At 45.4% G+C, this 19,368-nt stretch overlaps 1 protein-coding gene across 1 annotated transcript; it reads right to left on the bottom strand.

The window, feature by feature from the left end:
- Positions 1–3,761: 3,761 nt before the first annotated feature.
- On the bottom strand, positions 3,762–18,382 carry LOC122917497 (valosin containing protein). Its single transcript, XM_044265454.1, has 17 exons — positions 18,105–18,382; positions 14,708–14,819; positions 14,329–14,501; positions 13,071–13,213; positions 12,336–12,466; positions 10,677–10,808; positions 9,759–9,861; positions 8,995–9,128; positions 8,782–8,917; positions 8,332–8,444; positions 7,773–7,937; positions 7,565–7,687; positions 7,116–7,328; positions 6,631–6,939; positions 6,199–6,354; positions 4,578–4,732; positions 3,762–4,423 (listed from the first exon to the last, which is right to left on the bottom strand). The coding sequence occupies exons 1-17, from the start codon at positions 18,119–18,121 to the stop codon at positions 4,318–4,320; spliced, it is 2,421 nt and encodes an 806-aa protein (XP_044121389.1). The 5' UTR covers positions 18,122–18,382; the 3' UTR covers positions 3,762–4,317.
- Between the last annotated feature and the right edge of the window lie 986 nt (positions 18,383–19,368).

Here is a 19,368-nt window from a genome sequence, read left to right as displayed (position 1 = left end):
CAACCATTAAACTGCAATGTTTAATTCCTGTGCCAGATAAAAATAATATATTCATAGGTTCCAGGAATTAAGGTGTGGACCTCCTGGAAGGGCCTACCTACCACAGATATTATCCTATTATGCAGGCTACAAATATTTTCTCCCAATCTGTAGCTTAATTTCTAATTTTGTTTAAGGGGACTTTCACTGTACTAAGCTTGAAAGTTTTTATGTAATTAAGTAGACCAATTATTAAGATAATTTTTAAAATGTGCTCATATGTATTTTTGAAGATTTATTTTAGAGACAGAACACAAGAATAGGGAGAGAGAAAAGGAGTCTTAAGCAGACTCCTCACTGAATGCAGATACATGGCTCCATCTCATAACGCTGAGATCACAGCCTGAGCTGAAACCCAAGGGTCAGATGCTCAACAGACTACACCACTCTGGTACCCCATAAAATTTGCTTGTATTTTTCTAAAATTCTACAATATACATTACTGCTTCTATAAAAACAAGAAGTTTTTAAAATGTGAATTGTCAAGGTGCCTGGCTATTGGTAGAGGGTATAACTCTTGATCTCTAGGTGGTGAGTTTAACACCCACACTGGGCATGACTACTTCAAAAAAATTAAGTGAACTGTCTATGCACATATGTCTGACAATATTATGTACACTCGGAAACTGAATTTTTTTTTTTTTTTGGCCACAAAAACGGGGGGAAAATAAGTGAATTGTCTAGCACTAAAATCTGTCACTTCCTGCCTAAACCGCCCAGAAAACCCACAACTTTAAAACGAACTTCATGGGGCACCTGGGTGGCTCAGTTGGTTAAGTGGCTGCCTTCCGCTCAGGTCATGATTGTGGGGTCCTGGGATCGAGCCCCGCATCAGGCTCCCTGGTCAGCAGAGAGCCCGCTTCTCTCTCTCCCTCTGCCTGCCACTTTGCTTCCTTGTGCTCTGTCAAATAAAAAAGTAAAATCTTAAAAAAGAAAAATAAACTTCACTTGGGGAGGCACCTGGGTGGCTCAGCCGATTAAGCATATCTTATTTTTAGCTCAGGTCATGATCTCGAGGTCATGGGATCAAGCCCTATGTCGGGCTCTGCAATCAACAGGGAGTATGCCTGACTTACTCTCCCTTTCTGCCCCCCACCACTGCAAATGCGCACATGCACACATACTCTCTCTAAAACAAACAAATCTTTAAAAAAAAAAAATAGCAGGAAAAATAAAATAAAAAATAAATTTCACTTGGGGCACCTGGCTCGCTCAGTCAGTAGAGCACACAACTCTTGATCTTGGGGGTAAGTTCAAGCCCCATGTGGGGTGTAGAGTACTTAAAATCTTTTAAAAAATAAAGGTTCTATGAGGTTAAATCCACATTCCCAATCCACTGCTAAACTTTTCATTCCACAATATTCCCTCTATTCCATATATACAGTTTACAAAAACAGACAGTACATGCTGTTCCTCTGCCTCCTGTCACTCTTCTGTTCCAAAGCTTTAATTAGCCTAAACCTGTCCAGAGGGTCTTTGCCCAGAACTCACCACCTGCTGGCCAGGAGTGGAACTGAAGATATTTTTCCTCTTCCCAACTACTGCCCCCGCCTCCTAAATAATCTCAAAGCCACTGCAATTCTTTAATTTTTTTGGTTAATTTTAGGTAGGTTCCATGCTGACTATGGGGCTTGAACTCAATCCTGAGACCAAGAGTTGCACGCTCTACCAACTGAGCCAGTCAGGCACCCTGAACACAATGCAATTCTTAATTTCTACTTGTCACAGGGGCATTTCATGAGTATGTGCCTATCTTTTTAAGCCCTTGGTGGAAAAGAGTAACAAACCATTAACATTTGGCTCAGTTCAGCTGAATTAACGACTGGCAGACCTGTGTTCTCATAGCTAGACTTTCACGGCAACTTTTAAGATCAGTATCTTAAATCCAAATATATCTTAGGGTGCTGGGTAGTTCAGTTGGTTAAGTATCTGACTCTTGATCTCAACTCCGGTCTTGATCTCAGGGTCATGAGTTCAAGCCCTGTGTTGGGCTCCACGCTGGGTGTGGAGCCTCCTTAAAAAAAACAATAAAAACAAATATATTTTAAGATATTGGGTTTATAGTTTCATCTTTGCTTTTCCATCTGCAGTATACTGTTGGTCCTCTATAGTCTGTTTCATGCCATATTCCTGGTTAGAACTCCATTGCTTCTCGGCCTTTTGGCTAAGATCAAGTGTAGAAATCCATCTCCAAACTGTAGCACCTATCCTATGAAAGAAGCGATTAGCTACAGTAAAATTGTAAAATCCAATTTCTTTCTATGAACACTGGAAGGAAAAAATGGGACTGCCTATATGATTTGCCTCTTGGTTTAGGTATGCAGGTGTCTGCATGTGTAAGCTGACAGTTCCTCACACTGCTTTGTACAGTTTGCAAAGCACTGTCAACCACTTTACTTATCAGAGGCCCCAGAAGAATTAAGGGCCTTGTTCAAAGCTACACTGCTATAAGCTCCAGTGCCAAAACCAGAACCAGACCTCTCTCTCACTGTAAGTCTTGTTCCCTGGTTTTTCCTAAAGGATCTATAGAGCTCCATCTGTCTTCTACAAACACACTTTGTGTGACATGTAAAAGTAAAACAATCATTCCAACTCAAATTTCTCACATTATCAACAAGTATCTCTACATATTTTGCAAGAAAATACCACTTGTCTTCTAATCTGATCCTATAGCTTGATGCAGAGGCACCACCCAAATGTCTTTCCCCCAAATGATTGTCTTTGGCCCACAATGAAGTTAGGCTGCCAACCCAGTGATAAGTCATATGGATGACAGAATGATAATGTTCAACGTGGAAATAAGACTGAAGGCTAGCCATCAGGACACATAAATGGTGGGAAAACCAGAAGAGGATGAAAGACAGAATGTGGCAGAGAACGAATCATGGAGAATGAGGGAAGAGTCAACTCAATCTCCAACGTCCAAAAATCTCTATTTCACAACACACGAAGTTCCATCAGCCAATAAAATTATCTTGTCCTTGCAGATTATCTATCTTTGTAATCCATACCAGTGACTGGTGTAAGTACTAGGAAGACCAGTAAAAAGCTGACTGGGGATTATTTTTTCTGCACCATACTCCTCTCTAGGTAAGGCATCACAGTACTGATACTAAAAGCATTAAATGATTATGTTGGTACCCATTGAACAAAAAGGATATTCTATACCTGGACATGGACAAGACTATGCAAACAATCATCTGAAAAGGGTGAGCAGAGGAGGATGTTAGGTTTAGGAAAAAAACACATCCAATACTAGAATTTTATATTAAGAAAAAAACCCATATTTTTTATAATACAAATTACATAAAGGTGGACATAACTAGTAATCCTCAACCAAAGCATCAATGTTTAGGACTTTCAGATGCATGTAAACAATATCCACCTCAGACAGAGATTCTCTTTCTGCAACCCTTAAGATTTTTGGAGGGCAGCCGAATTCAGTCGTTGGTCAGGAAAAAAAGAGAGCTCTGCAGACTAAACCTTACCATCCACATGAAACACAACTGGAGCTCCATCAGGCAGGCTGCACCCCCCCCCCCACAGTCCTAATCAGTGATGCTACAGACATGGGGCAAGGTGGCAGTTCATACTACAGTAAATCAGAAGGGGAAAGAGGGTGCAATCTTTAATTTTTCACATTTGAAGAGGGCCTTGACAGTAAGGGATAGCCCAAGGCCCTTCCCAGGAAAAGAAGCAGGCACAGGGGCCAGGACTCAGGCTCCATTTTGACCCAACGTTTATTGTCCTTTTACAACATGTCATTTTTGGTTTAGAAACTGCTTGTGATTAGTTTTCCAACATTAACTCAAAAGCATGTAAAATAAAATCAACCTACTCTCTATATAAACACCCAGCAACTGTGGCCCTTCAACCTCCTGCCCAGGCTGGGTAGAAGGAAGGAGGGAGGGCTTGGGTAGCACTGAGTGAAGTGCAGACGCTTTACTGTGGGGAGTGGCAGTGGTGCCTTGGTTCACACCCACACAGGTCTCCTGCACTGCCCCAAACTACAACAGAAATGGCGTAGGCCCAAGGCCCAATTCCCTGTTGGTAATTCACTCTCTGCCTCCCAAATGAAAATCGCTTTTATTTTATCTCTTTTGTTTGTATTTTTTTGCAACAGAAACCCCCTGTCCAGAGTCTGACTGTAGCTGAACTGTTCAGACTGAGGAATGGAGCAGGCCATGGGCACACCCCTGGTCCCTCCTGGGCAAATGCCCCCACCCTCAGGGAACAAGGTCCAGCCAGGCCAGCTCGCTGCATGCTGGCCAGCACCACTTAGCCATACAGATCATCATCATTGTCTTCCGTGTACACACTGCCACCTGTGCCGCCTCCACTGCCCTGACTGGGGCCAGCTCCACCCTGGTTTCCTGAAGGGAATCTGTATGCACAAAAGCAGAGCCAAAAAAGAGAGTTAGGATAGGGCCTGTGCAGGATTTTCACAACTAACCCTCCAGCCTCCTTAGGATTTCCACAATCCTGGTTGTATAATTACCCAAAAACAACTTAAGAACTGCCCACTGTAATGAAATTACCTGAAGCTGCCAAAGCCCCGACTCTGCTGAAGGGTCTGAGCAAACATCTCATACTTCCGGATGTCATTATCACTGACAGAACGGCGGGCAAAGCGCATAGCTTCCTCAAAGTGATCTCGGCGGATCTCAGGCACTGGATCATCTTCTTCTACCTCCTATAAGGTTGTAAACACAGACCACCAGGGCTAAAAGTCCAGCCCGAATTCCTTCCCTGGCCTTCCTGGACACTCCCCTCCCTTACTGTCTCCTCTAATCTAAACCGAGTAAGTTGAAAGGCCAGTCCTCCTAAAACTGAGTCAGTGCCCTGTTTAAAAACCCGTCAGTGGGGCGCCTGGGTGGCTCAGTGGGTTAAGCCGCTGCCTTCGGCTCAGGTCATGATCTCGGAGTCCTGGGATCGAGTCCCGCATCGGGCTCTCTGCTCAGCGGGGAGCTTGCTTCCCTCTCTCTCTCTCTGCCTGCCTCTCTGCCTACTTGTGATCTCTGTCAAATAAATAAATAAAATCTTTAAAAAAAAACAAAAACAAAAAAACAAAAAACCCGTCAGTGCATTCTGGAAAAAGCCCAACTGTGGCAACAAAAATCAAGTTAGTGGTTGCCAAGATCTTAAGAGTAAAAGCTGTAGTACTAAAGTGGCATGAGGGAACTTTCTAGGGCAGAAATTTATCTAAACTGTGATAATAGTTATAGAACTTAAATACATTTGTCAAGATGCACAGAGACAGTATATATAAAAAGGATGACTTTTACTACATGTGAATCATATCTCAATAAAGCTAAATTTTAAAAATAAAGTTTCTAAAAAAGAAAAAACTGAAACCACCTAAATTTTAAAAAGATAAATGACTTTCAGCACTTACCACATCAGATGACACCTTACCTCATGGCCTCACTCCAGTAACATATGCCCTCTTAAATCTATCCAGGTTCCCCCCAATTCCTGCAATCCTATTTCTTGAGCCAGTTATTTGGGCTACTTATTTCCTTATTCCTTAGCCTTTACAGTCTCCTTTCATAACCCAGCTCAAACTCTAGCTCTTCCACTAAGAAGCTACTCTGATTGCTGTGACATAAGAGATTGCTCCACAGAATTAAGTATATCAATAGTTTCTAAGCTTTTATGGGAGAGAAGGAGAATCTCAGAACTCCTACAAAAGGTAAAGTTTCTCATTCATTTATTTATTCATTTATGAAGTCTCTAACACGGTGCCAAAATACACTAGAAAACATACAAGATTATATAGATTCCCTATCTTTATGAAGCTTACATAAACACCCCAAATTCTGCATTTAATTTCAGGAGGTCCATGGATCACCAAGGAACACAGGCCCAGGGATCCCAGGTTCTAAACCCTGCTCTATTTGTTTATGTGCACAATCATATTTTGATTTCCTTCACAGAGCCTACTTCAGGCTGAGCATACAGACTAGACTACGCATCTCTCCTCGGCTTTTACAATTCCAGACTGAAGAGATTAATACTCCACATTCTCTCTGATGTCCACCTAACAGGGCATTTATCAGGTATCTTTTCAAAACCTTACAACTCTTAACTCCAGAGCATGGCAGAGATTGCCCCTGACTTCCCACAACTGGCACATATGGCAAAAAGATGCAAACTCACCATGGCAGATGGATTGGTTTGCCTCTCCCGTTCTCGCCTAATTTCACTCTCGATAGATTCACGGATGGCCAGCTTGCAAGCACGCTGGCAAATTTCTGTCAGGTCAGCTCCAGAGAAGCCATTAGTCATCTTAGCCAGGAACTCCAAGTCCACATCCTAAAAGAAGCAATAGAACCTTACCATTTAGCCTCTCCACCCCTGCAATACACTGATCTCTGAGCCACCCAAGCACTCCTAATATTAGTCTGTGCCATCTTCCACCACTGTTTTACTCCTGATTACGAACTGTATTAATACCTTCAAATCTTCCATCTTCCCCTGACATCCCTAACCCCAATGGATTCCCCCCAATGGAATCTTTTCCAGGAATTGAACTCCATACTAGGCTGAGCACTCACAGAAATCCCTTATCACCAATGCCCTTGCACCTGCCTTGGCAACTGGAGACTTGCGCAGGTTGGCCTTGAGGATGGCAACACGGGACTTCTCATCAGGAAGAGGAATATAGATGAGCTGATCGAGGCGGCCAGGTCGCAGGATAGCAGGATCAATAATGTCAGGTCGATTGGTAGCGCCAATAATAAACACATTCTTTTTTGTAGACATGCCATCCATTTCTGTCAGGATCTGGTTGATGACTCGGTCTGCAGCCCCACCGCCATCTCCAATGTTGCCACCACGGGCCTTGGCAATTGAATCCAGCTCATCAAAGAACAGTACACAGGGGGCAGCTTGGCGGGCCTATGGGAGAGATACACGGACTCAAGCATTAACATAACTGGGTCTCTCAGACCTGAGAAGGAAAGGAAATTAAAGTGATCTTCACTGCTCCAGAACAAGATATCTTCAATTCTCCCAAGAAAAAGCTACCTTGCTGCCAAGCAAGCGAAAAGACAGCTCAACTGCTTGTAGCTCACCTTGTCAAAGATTTCCCTGACATTGGCTTCAGACTCCCCAAACCACATGGTGAGCAGCTCAGGACCCTTGATGGAGATGAAGTTGGCCTGGCACTCATTAGCAATGGCTTTGGCCAGCAAGGTTTTCCCACAGCCAGGAGGGCCATAGAAGAGTACTCCCTTGGAGGGTGTCATGCCAAACTTGAGGAATTTGTCTGGATGCTCCACAGGATACTAGGAAGAAAAGGAAAGATGGTTTGGCATACCCCCAAAGTCTGAAACAAACTTAACTGAAGAGCAGCATCCCTCCCATGGTGTAAAATCTGGTTCTCTAGGGGCAGGGTCCTTGGTGCCTATAAATTGAGAATAGCAGGTTCATGAATTATGCTCTCACAATTCTTGAACTACTAACACCCCAAGCCACCTACAATATATTGAAGCAATGACTCACTCTGGACCAGTTACCCTACCTGGACCAGCTCCTGAAGCTCACGTTTGACATCCTCCAGGCCCCCAATGTCCTCCCAGGTCACCTGTGGTACCTCCACCACAGTTTCCCTCAGTGCTGATGGATTGCTCTGGCTCAGGGCCCACTAAAAAGAAAAACCGGGGATGAGATTACCAATGAAAAGGTCAAAATGCATGTGTGTATACCTGAGATAGGGGTGCAGTCCTTACCCGGAAGTCATCCATAGTAACTGCCAGAGAGTTCATGACTTCAGCATCGATAGTCTCATCCTCTAAGTCAATGAGGTCCATCTTCTTGCGGATAGCTTGAAGAGCAGCTTCCGAGCACAGGGCTGCTAAGTCAGCGCCCACATGCCCATGAGTCTCATTGGCGACCTGCAGAGAAAAGATCTACTTACTACTCTGTAAGACCTAGCTGCCTTAGGAGGCTCAGAGTATATACAAAATCCTGGCCCCTTCCCGATACGCCTATCTCTGGGTCCTCCCATCTCCCTGAACACATACTAGCAGTTCTTTCATGGCTGGGTTTTAAGTAGTCAAGCCTAGAGTTGGGGCCTGGAAATAAAGCTGACCTCAAAGTTCTGGTTTACTCTAATGTGGTGTCAACAGAGAAATATGCCAGCTCCAGTTTCCTGGATTCAATCTCAGATCAATTCCTTTCTCCTGTCCAAGAATCAAAATCAGTCTCTTTACATCTTAAACTTATGTTCACTTTAACTGCCCGGGAGCAGGTATCCTAACTCAGGGCCAGCCCTCTTCACCACTCCACCTGCTCCAGGTCCACATCGTCTGCCAGCTTCATGTTCTTGGTATGGATCTGAAGAATTTCCAAGCGTCCGGTAGCGTCAGGGATTCCAATATCTACCTCCCTGTCAAAGCGACCTGTGGGACAGTGTGTGAACACAGACAGGGCTCATTTCTGGTCCAGAGGGAAGAAGGGACAAGTCTCAGGTGACCAACCATCCCTGTCTGTCCAGGACTATCCTAGAACTGATAGTTCCATGTCCTGGGAAACTCCTCAGTCTCAGGCAAACCACGATGGTTGGTCACCCTAGATAGGACACAGAATAAAAGAAAGGCCCCCAGGCCCTATCACTGCAAGGAGCTTCAAGAAATCCTCAGATTAAAGGACAGGCATGGGATCAAAGAGATTCAGCTCAGTAAAGCTATAGTCTCCCTTTGAACAAGAGGAGGGTTGAAAGAAATCTGGGGTCCTTACCAAATCGCCGAAGGGCTGGGTCAATGCTATTGGGTCTGTTTGTTGCTGCCATTACAATCACATGTGCTCTCTGCTTTAGACCATCCATGAGGGTCAACAACTGTGATACAATACGCCGTTCCACCTCCCCGTGGGTCTGTCAGGACAGGATGTCTGGTCAGAAGTGAAGTGAGGACCTTTCAACCCCCACTATCCCCTCGGATAAGTTCCTACTTTCTCTCTTTTGGGAGCGATGGCATCTAGTTCATCAATGAAGATGATAGCAGGAGCATTCTTCTCAGCCTCCTCAAAGGCTTTACGAAGGTTGCTCTCAGACTCACCAGCCAACTTGCTCATGATCTCAGGACCTAAAAGGATACAGAATTCAAACAATGACAAAACTGTATCCTTCTTCAATCCTAAAAGAAATAATCTCTTATCTGCCCAGCCCTGAGACAGGCACTATATGAAAATGTGGTAACCTCTGCCTACTTTCTCAGAGACTCTACCAGACACTATCCCAGGACAGCCACCAAACTAGGCTGAAGAAAAGCCAAGGAACTCACAACACCTATCTCACAGTCAAGCTCTAAATGTCAAGCACATGCTCTGGGACTTCTGGCCAGAGCAGGAGACGCAGCACACCAGTTAGACCTCTATCATTCTCAAGGAGCCAGGTGATCTCAGCCAGTCTTCCCTCAAAACCTCTCAAATAAATTTGCAGACAAAATTTGAGTTCTCCTTCTATCTTGCTCCCTCTAAATGCCTTCAGCCTTTCCACCATCTTTCTCAAGGGGGATAAGTCAGGGGCACCAGAGTACAATACCTTCCCCTTGTTGCGTATCTGTCCATAATGTACGCTAGCAGAAGTAAGATGATGAAATATACACGAGGGCACGTGTGGAAATAAACGCCCGTGAGTTCTCCAGCTCATGAACCTGGATCATGCTCAGCTCAGAGTATGATCCAGCCAAACAAAGGTGAATCAAGTCTCCTACCATTGATCAAGAAGAAGAAGGCTCCAGTCTCATTTGCCACAGCTCGCGCAATTAGGGTCTTCCCAGTCCCAGGAGGTCCATACAGCAGGATTCCCCGAGGAGGCTGAAGAACAGTACAGAGGATATGTTTAGGTTCAGAGTCCTACCTTCTCTCATCGCCATCTACTCTAAAATGGTTTGACTGCGGCTCTATCTAGAGAGGGTGAGAATCAGAGCTTGACCCTGACACTAATAAAAATAAGCTCTCAGCATTAACTGCTAGGAAAACAGTTTACTTCAGATCATACTCACTCATTCCTCTTATTAGCAGAGAAAATACAGTCAGGAAACTGACGTTTATGACATTTATCACATACATTGCATACAAGACTCAGAACACAGAAACCACCTAAGAAACTCTAATGTGGCGAAGTCTAAAGATCCTGGACTACAAAACAGCAAGAGGCCACTAGGTCAAGGGCTTGACTTTGGACAGACAAGGGCCAGGACTAGCTTAGCCACCTAAGTGGCCTCATTCACAGGCTGCACATGGGAAATGCCCATGCAAAAGATAAAATTATTTGTATGGTCAAGTATCTCCATTACTAGATGGAGGAGTAATTTCATCTTCAGTGTGCCCCATGATATGCAAATGGTTAGGAAGTTACACTGCAGATCTGCAGTTCTCAAATGTTTTGGATTCGGGACCCTTCACACTGCAAATTTCCTGAAAGTTCTACTTCTGTTAGGTGATACTATCATAAACAAGCTAGCAAACCATGGTATTTGCTTTTATAGAGTACATGAGATAACAATGGTTTTTTACATTTTTAAAGGACTGTTTAAAAAAAAAAATAGACCTGTAACAAAGAATGGACCTACCTGATTCTACGTTAGTCACCAGCCGAGATTATGTCTCACGGGGCCCAGGATGCTTACCTTAACACCAATTGCCTTAAAGAGGGCAGGATGTCTGAGGGGTAGCTCTACCATCTCCTTTATCTGAGCCAGCTGTTTTCTGCAGCCACCAATGTCATCATAGCCTACTTCATTCAAGGATTCTTCCTCATCCTGGATAAAAAGACAAAGAAAAAAGAAGGCAGGATATTAGTAACAGCAAAAGTTGAGTTTCTCTAAACCCTTCTATAATCTAGTGTAGAGAAATCTGTTCTAGGATTTCCTCTAAAGGGACCCTGACTCAAAGAACAACTCTAAAAATCCCAAAGCAAAGATTTCTAGCACAGCCTTTCCCTTTCACACTACTATCCTTAGTATTATTACTGGGAAGGGCTCCCCCACGACCTAAAGCTGGAAACTCTGGGAAACAGGAAGAAGTCTGGATGCCATCATCAATATCACTTCTATAAAAATTATTCTAACCACTTAAGATCTTTCAGGCTCAATCTAGATTTTATTTTATTTTATTTTATTTAAAGATTTTATTCATTTATTTCACAGACAGAGATCACAAGTAGGCAGAGAAACAGGCAGAGAGAGAGGAGGAAGCAGGCTCCCTGCTGAACAGAGAGCCCGATGCGGGGCTTGATCCCAGGACCCTAGGATTATGACCTGAGCTAAAGGCAGAGGCTTTAACTCACTGAGCCACCCAGGCGCCCCGAGATTTTATTTTATTTTAAAGATTTTATTTATCAGAGAAAGCACACAAGCAGGGGGAGGGGCAGGCAGAGAGAGAAGCAGGCTCCCCACTGAGCAAGGAGCCCAATGTGAGACTTGATCCCAGAACCCTGCGATCATGACTTGAGCTGAAGGCAGACGCTTAACTGACTGAGCAACCCAGGCATCCCAAATAATCCAGATCTTAAAAATCACCGGTATCAGGGTGCCTGGGTGGCTCGGTGGGTTAAGCCTCTGCCTTCAGCTCAGGTCCTGGGATCAAGCCCCACATTGGGCTCTCTGCTCTGCAGGGTGCCTGTTCCCCGCCCCCAACGCCTTCTCTCTGCCTGCTTGTGGTCTCTGTCAAATAAATAAATAAAATCTTAAAAAAAAAAAAAAAAATCACTGGTATCACATACTTCTAGGAAACACACAGGTCTGAAAATGAATAGTTGAGAAATTTTCCCACCTCTGGAAAGCAGCTTACTTCCAAAGAGCAACCAGTTTTATTTTAATTTTTTTTTTTGGTGGGGGAGAAGGAAAGGGAAAGAGGGAAATCTTTTTTTTGTTGTTTTTAAAGATTTTATTTAATTATTTGACACAGAGAGAGAGACAGAGAGCAGGAACACAAGCAAGGGGAGTGGGAGAGGGAGAAGGTGAGCAGGGAGCCTGATGCGGGGCTTGATCCCAGGACTCTGGGATCGTGACCTGAGCGTAAGGTAGATGCTTAACCACCTGAGCCACCCAGGCACCCCAGGAAAGAGAAAATCTTAACCAGGCTCCATACCTCGCACAGAGCCCAAAGCAGGGCTTGATCTCACAACCCTGAAATCATAACCTGACTTGAGATCAAGAGTCAGACGCTTAACAGACCAAGCCACCCAGGCGTCCCAAAGAGCACCCACCTGATTTTAGTAGTTATCACATGACTGCCCCACTTTTGTAATTATGAAACTGGGTACTGGAATGAAGGAGAGAACTCACCTCTCGTTTGATAGGCTCCCCTTCACAGTGAATCACTGTGTCTGGAGCAACAATGCAGTAAGGGCTGGGATCTGTCTCCACTACTTTGAACTCTACAGCACGCATTCCACCCCGGACAAGGAAAATGTCTCCTGTGAGAGCAATTAGCACAAGTGAAGTCAAAGAGGTCAAGTACCAGAGCAAGTGAGAATTCCTCATCAGTACCTGGAATCTAAAACGCCAAATTCATTAGATATTGCTCTTTTCCCTTCCCACCTCCACTTATATCAAGCATCAGGCAAAAGGAAAAAGCTAAGCTGTGAAGCGTCCCACTGCCACTCAAGGATGCTGAACAAAACCTTACGGGTGTTTTGGTACATCAGGTTTTAGCCTCTGGCCTAAAGTCCATAAGATTTTTGATTTCTGGACTATAAGTAACCAAGCTTTCACAACCACCACCAATGGTCAGGATGTGCTAAATATTAAATACACTTTGGACTGGGACACAGTCACAAGTGCCCAAGTCCTCCTCCTGGGACAAAAGAAGATAGATTACTCTACTAAAACAGGGAGTGGAAGTAGGAAAACGGGGCAGGGGGAAAGGAGAAGGAGGGAAGGAGAGTACACATAAGCATGGGTGCAGAATATATGCGTAAGCACATATATATGAGAATGAGATAAAGACAATCCAAAGTTTACTCCTAGGTAGCCCTACAACCAACCATCCTTAAACTCAGTCCCTAGATTGTCTCTCACCTTTCCGGATGGGTCGATAAGCTTCCAGGAAGTATGGCTTAAGGTATACCTCGAAGAGATTGCCAGTGATGCCTTCCACCGTGTCATCGATGGGTAGTACATGGATACGTTTGCCGTACTTCACATCAGGGCACGGCTGGATGCTGAGGATGACAAGCAGACTCCACATTACCAACCACACTGCAGCCCCAAGCACTGGGTGTCCAAAAGGGCCTGGCACAGAAAGCTGATGGCGAGTGAAAGAGAAAAGGCAGGGATGGCTTTAGGTGAAGAGAGGCAGGACGGTAGAGTGAGAGTGAGGACAAAGGAGCAACCCCGTAAAACTAAGACAAGTCATACTCGGGTGGGGTAGTAGCAGGAGCCATTAGAAGAAGCTACTGGGGCTGCTCACTCCTCATCAGCAAGCCAAAAGGAAGACCCACACATGTAAAGTCCCCAAAATAAAACAGGAGAAAGGGTCTTTAGTGAGAGATATCCAAAGATGACCCATTCTATATCAGTAACCCAATATTACAAAGGGAGGCCTCAGACAAGTGTCAGGATCAAAGAAATAAAACTGAAAAAAATCATCTCAGCCAAGTGATCAGAGCTTCTTGACAAAGTGACTAAGCACCTCTAGGAAGAAGGCTACATGAAACCTAGAATCCATAAAAAATTATCAGAAGTCTGAGATGTTCCTGGCCAGATGACAGGTGGTTGAAGAGCAGTGGCTAATGAGGACTCCAAAATGGGGAAGCCTCTTGCCTAAAGTTAAGGCCAAAATCACTCCAAATGAAGCTGTTCAGGGATCTAACTCAAACCGTGTCTCCCTGCTATATTAACCTGGATCCTTAAAAAAATTTATTCGGGAGTCCACCCTCTGTGCCCACACTTCCACCTCATTCTGGCCCCAACACAAGCCATTATTTCAACATAACAGTGATACCATTTTATAGACACACACCCTCAAATGGCATCCTAAACCAGTGTCTAGCATGTGATAAATTATACCTCTGGCAAAGAAAGAAGGAAAGAAGGAAGGAAGGAAGACAGGCATCATGAAAGTCATAGAAATCCAATTTGTCCCAAGGGTCAGCAGAAGTAAATTCTGAAGTCCCAGGGAGGAAGAAACAAAACCTAGACAGTCTTGCTATAATAAGTCTTCCCATGGCTAGGAGGCTTCTGCTTTGTGTAGCTGCCAAGGACTTCACTGGGGTCCTGTCTATAATTCAGGCTGTCTGGCCTCCCATCCCTGAGGGTACAAGAACCCCACACACACCTGATGACATCTCCTAGGTGTACGCGAAGGTTGTTCCGAACAACTCTATTCATCCGAATCTTCTCATCGGAACATGTGTCATCAGAAAGCACAATGCACACAGCTTCCCTCCTCTTCTTTCCTTTCAGCAGCACCGTGTCACCTCGGAACAATTGCAGCTCATCCATCTTGGGCTGAGAAAAGAAGGTTAAGGGCTTTGGGTCACTGGGCCAGGGGTTAAGTAGCAGCCCTGGAAGCTAGAATACCCAGTAAACCCTGCTCTATCTGTGGTCACTGCAAAAAACAAACAAACGAAGAAAAAAACCCAAGGGAAAGAAACCTGGGAAAAGCCCTCAGGTTAACTGCAATGAGGAAAGATTAGACCTTGGACCCAACTTACCTGGGACAAAGACACCACACTGTTGTCCTCATTGATGGCTTCATCAACAATTAACCGATTGGGACGGTTCTTCTGTTTAAGAATGGCTGTTGATAAGTCATCACCTTTCGAACTAGAAAGAAAATGAAGTTAGTCCCAATACATACTCTAGTCCCAAGGGCCCCACCAGTCATTAAAACTCACACTTAGGAAAGAAATAGTGGATAAATGAAGCTGTCCCTAAACCAGTGATGTGAGATAAAAGATATTCAGCCAAGGTCATATAGAATAACATTTAGCACATACAGTTCCCATTCCAGCAGCTCTTGGTATTCTGAGCACTGGTAACCTAGCTGTGAAGGCCCCAAGTGATCCTGCCCCAGAGTCAGGAAACTATGGCCTGAGAAGACTAAACAGATGTAGAGGCTGGATAACAATTAGAGAAATGACAACAGTCTTAATATGAGACAGCGATTAGGAGAAGGGGCTCGCAGTAAGACCTGCTAGGTCTGAATCCCAACCCTGCCACTGCTTGATTGTAATCTTGGGCAAGTCATTTAACCTCTCTGGAAGTTGATGTCCTCATCTGTAGAGAGGTGAATACAGTAGTACCTATCTTACAGGATTATTGTCTTAAGTGAGATAATGAATGCAAAATGTTCAACACAATGCCTGGCACATGGTATTAATGGTCACAATGATTAGCACTGCAGAACAAAGCATAAGCTCGCTCTTTGCTAACCTTCTTGGAGAATGAAGAGAGCAAGACAACTTCCTGTAGGGCTCAGCGAAGCCCCAAGTCCCACAAAGCAAGCCTGGGGACAATGAAGCAAAATCATTAGCACTAATGTCCTTACTGGCTAAACCAGCTGAATGCCAGCGCATTCGCTATACCACAGAAATGCCAAGCATAAAGACCATGATATTTGGGGAAAACAAAACAACTCAACTAACAGATATGAAACCTTAAAAAAGATGGCCAAGCTCAAAAACAGTTTCACAAATCATTGCAAAGACATACAATTCCACAATGTTGGCTCAAAAAGTCAAAACTAAGAAATGCTGAGACCATGGAGCAAATCCAAATCCCTCACCCAAATCAAGGCTGCCTGAGTCTAAGCTCGGTTTAAGCCCTCTAAATAGTTTCAATCATTTCCTTGAAGATTATTCACTTTATACCAACTTTTTACCTACCTCTTCTTCAATCTTCAGTAACTAGACTCAGTGGGCTTTCCCTTTGAAAAGTTATCCTCTTTTACTAAGGCTCAGGAAAACCTGAACATTAACCAAAACAGGGAGACCAGAAAACGGAGAAAATGAAGAAATAAAAAGGAATCTTTCCCATTAATTATTCCTTCAGTTAACAAATTAGCAAGTATACATTACAAGCCAGACACCCTCCTATGTTGGATGTATCTTTACAACTTGCAAGAGAAAAAAGATGCCTATATTCCAGAATACCAATGAGGGCATTGTGGGGTTTCTCCATCTTTCGGTCCTGATATACCCAACAGAAATACAAATCCAATTCATCTAGCAAATCTGCCGATCCTCTCACATAGGCTGCATCTTTAATCATCACCTTAAAACTGATTTCTAAGAGTGTAGTTTCCTCAGCTTAAACTTGCCTCCTCAACCTAAAAATGTAGCACTCTGGGCACAATGCTGCATAGCAGGCAGAATCTTCCAGTGCTTATCAACACGCTGGAGAACAAGTATGGTCAATATGGCAGCTGAAGGCAATTCCATCCCATCAACTCTCCCTCTCTCCCACACATCAAAATACCTTCCAAAGACTGCCCACTTTCCTGTTTAATCTATGGTACTGGGGCTAGAGAAAAATAAAATGCCAGATGCCTCTAGTCATCACAGTTTATATTTTAACCCCAAAGCTGCATTCTAGGAAAACTTACCTGCCTACCATTCCTGACCCTGGCAATGGAGATGAGCAATATGTCCTTCTCTTAAGGTAAAGACCTTTACTTCCCTATCTATCTACTAAGATCAAAGGAAGTAACCTCTAAAAGAGAGCTTCAGCCTGATCGTGGGCCAACAGCAGTCCTGGAGGCTCTTTGGGGACATCCCCCATTGTCTTCTGCATGAGTCAGGCCCTTTCCAGAACTCCAATGGGCCACAGGGGACTTGGAGGGAATTCAGGTAAGAGTCATCAAGATGACCTAGAGGTTAGAAACCATCTATGATGCCAGGTTCCGAGAATTTTGAATTCTTATTTTTAGTCTTGAAAATAAATGATTGACTAAATAACCTAAGAGAGTAAGTATTAATAAGTAATGGTCCTTTAAAAGACACCCAAGTAATACTTCATCTCGGTTTAGAGACCAAAAAAAAGAAACACACCTCAAAAAACTTAATTCTCTTCAAGTCAGGAAAGTGATTTGCATAAGAATTTCCACAGGATGGCTTTTTTTTTTTTTTTTTCCTTTTTCAGTATCTAAAGCTCTTGATTCTAAATATAATGGGCAGATGGGTTGAGGTGGTCATCTCTTATCTGATGCTTTCCTGAGGAACTGACGACCCAAGATTTCTCAACACAGCGGTTTGGAGAAAGGAGCGTGTGTGTTCAAAGAGTTAGGGCAACTCTAACCTTCTCATCACAAAGGCTGATACCGAGGAAGGCCCGCAAATTACATCTGAGATTCGAACTTTAGCAAACACCCAAAACAGTAGAGAAAAGTTCCTACTTCCCACCCCACTTCCTAACATTAAGGAAAACTGCCTAAAGCTTTATCATGTGAACAACCAAAATAAACTACGAAGGCCAGAAAACCTAGGGCCCGCCCTCTCCCTAACAGCCCCTCACTACTCAGGTCGTGAGGATGTCAACCAAGGGACAGGCCGACCCAGCTCCGAAATAGCCGTCGTGAGCTTCCCTGAGCTCGCCGAATCTTCCCCGTTCCCCGCTCCGGCCTCCGCCTGTCTCGCAGCTACTAAGGCCTTCACGTGGCCCAAAGTCCACGCCCACCGGGCCCAGTTGGGGCGTCAGGCCCACGGGGCCTTCTCCCTCCGGGGACCAAAGGCCTTCCGCGGATAGTAGACCTGATCGCAGGTGGGCGCTAAGGCCCTGGGGCTCCGCGCCGGCCATGTGGACTAGAGACTTCACAAGAACGGGACAGTGGTTCCCAGGGAGCCAATCAGGCCAGCCGGGCCTGCATGACACAGCACGATCTGACCCAGGCCCAACGCAAGCCCGGCCTAGGGGACGCGCGGCTGCGCAGCCAGGCCCAGACCCGACCGCCGCCCCTCATCGCCCCCCTTCTTTTGCTTTCCCTGTCTCCCTCCTTCCCTGCCTCCACCTCTTAGACGCGCCCACTGCCAGGCCCCGCCGGGCCTACCCAGCGCGGCGAGTCCCCAGGTGCGCGCACCCGCAGCAGGCGGGCGGGCGCGCGCACACACTCACTCAGCTCCAGAGGCCATGGCGCGCGCCTCTCCCGGCCGGCGGCTGTGGCGGCCCGCGGGTAACGGCTACGAGGGGTGGCAGGCGACCGACTGGGCCGGGGCTCGGCTCTCCCGGGCAGGGGGCGAGCTGCGGCGACAAACCCGCAGGCGGCCTCCTTCTCGTTTCCTCCTAGCGGCACCAAGGCGGTGGGCGGGCGGTATACACTGGCTCCTGATCCGGGAGGGGGCAGCGGCAGCAACGACTCAAACGACGGCTGCAGACGCTGCGCTGAGACTGAACCCAGAAGAGCCGAATCATCGGAAGGAGAGGTGCTCTCACCTCAGCCAATCAGCGCCTGGCCTGGGGACTCCCTCCCGCCTCTCTGCGCCTCTCCCCAGCAACCCGCCGACCAGAGCCAATCAGGAAATTCGCTTGTGGCCTGGCTCCCGCCTCAGGGATGCAACACGCCTAGTAACGCCACGTCAATTGGCCGCAGCGCTACGCTTCCTCGACGGATTGGAATTTACGACCAATCAACAAAAAGGATGGGGCCAGATCGACGGGCGAAAAAAAGAGCCTTTAATCCCCGGGAGGCGGACTCTCCTACTTGGCTCCAGTTCATTGGTTCCTGATCTTACCCTGCTGAAGAACCTGGCACAATGGATTGAACCCTTGTATTAGTCTAGTCCTGTTGCAGTGATAACCTACACACCATTTTCTTCCCAAACCTAAGGATCCACCCTAAACCTTCTCCTGGCTTCTTCAAAACGCTGGCTGGAGCCATGCCTACTCTGAACCCTTTGACTAGCACCCCACCTTTTAATCCACTCCACCCTGTTCTTGTGGCACCCTCTTGTAACCCTAATCCCATAAGCTTTACAGTTCCTCAGAGCTTGGAGGTACATGCTTCCTCTTACCACAGGGTATTTATATTAATGGCTAGAGAAGGGAGGGCACTTAAGTCCAAAAAGGAGTCTAAAGGCAACCACAGAACCCAGTAGATTCAATAGAACCCAAAGCAGCAAGAAAGCTGCATGCTGAGACTTGAAGTCCTTGGGCCCCAAATGCCAGCTAGCCCTGACTAAATTCAATAAACAGATTTGGTATCATGCTGATTATATTAATTCACCCTTCACCTCCTATCCACACAGACAGGGTTGACTGAGACTGTCAAATCCCAAATTTCTAGAATTTGGGATAGGGGTAGGGAGTCACTTAGAGACTCAGAGGTCTGCTTGTCCCTCCCCTCTAAGAACCAAATGTTTGCCCTTGTCCTGAGAGGTCT

Source organism: Neovison vison, chromosome 9 (genome assembly GCF_020171115.1).
Source record: "Neovison vison isolate M4711 chromosome 9, ASM_NN_V1, whole genome shotgun sequence".
Classification (NCBI taxonomy): Eukaryota; Metazoa; Chordata; class Mammalia; order Carnivora; family Mustelidae; genus Neogale; species Neogale vison.
This window is presented reverse-complemented; position numbering and strand designations above follow the sequence as displayed.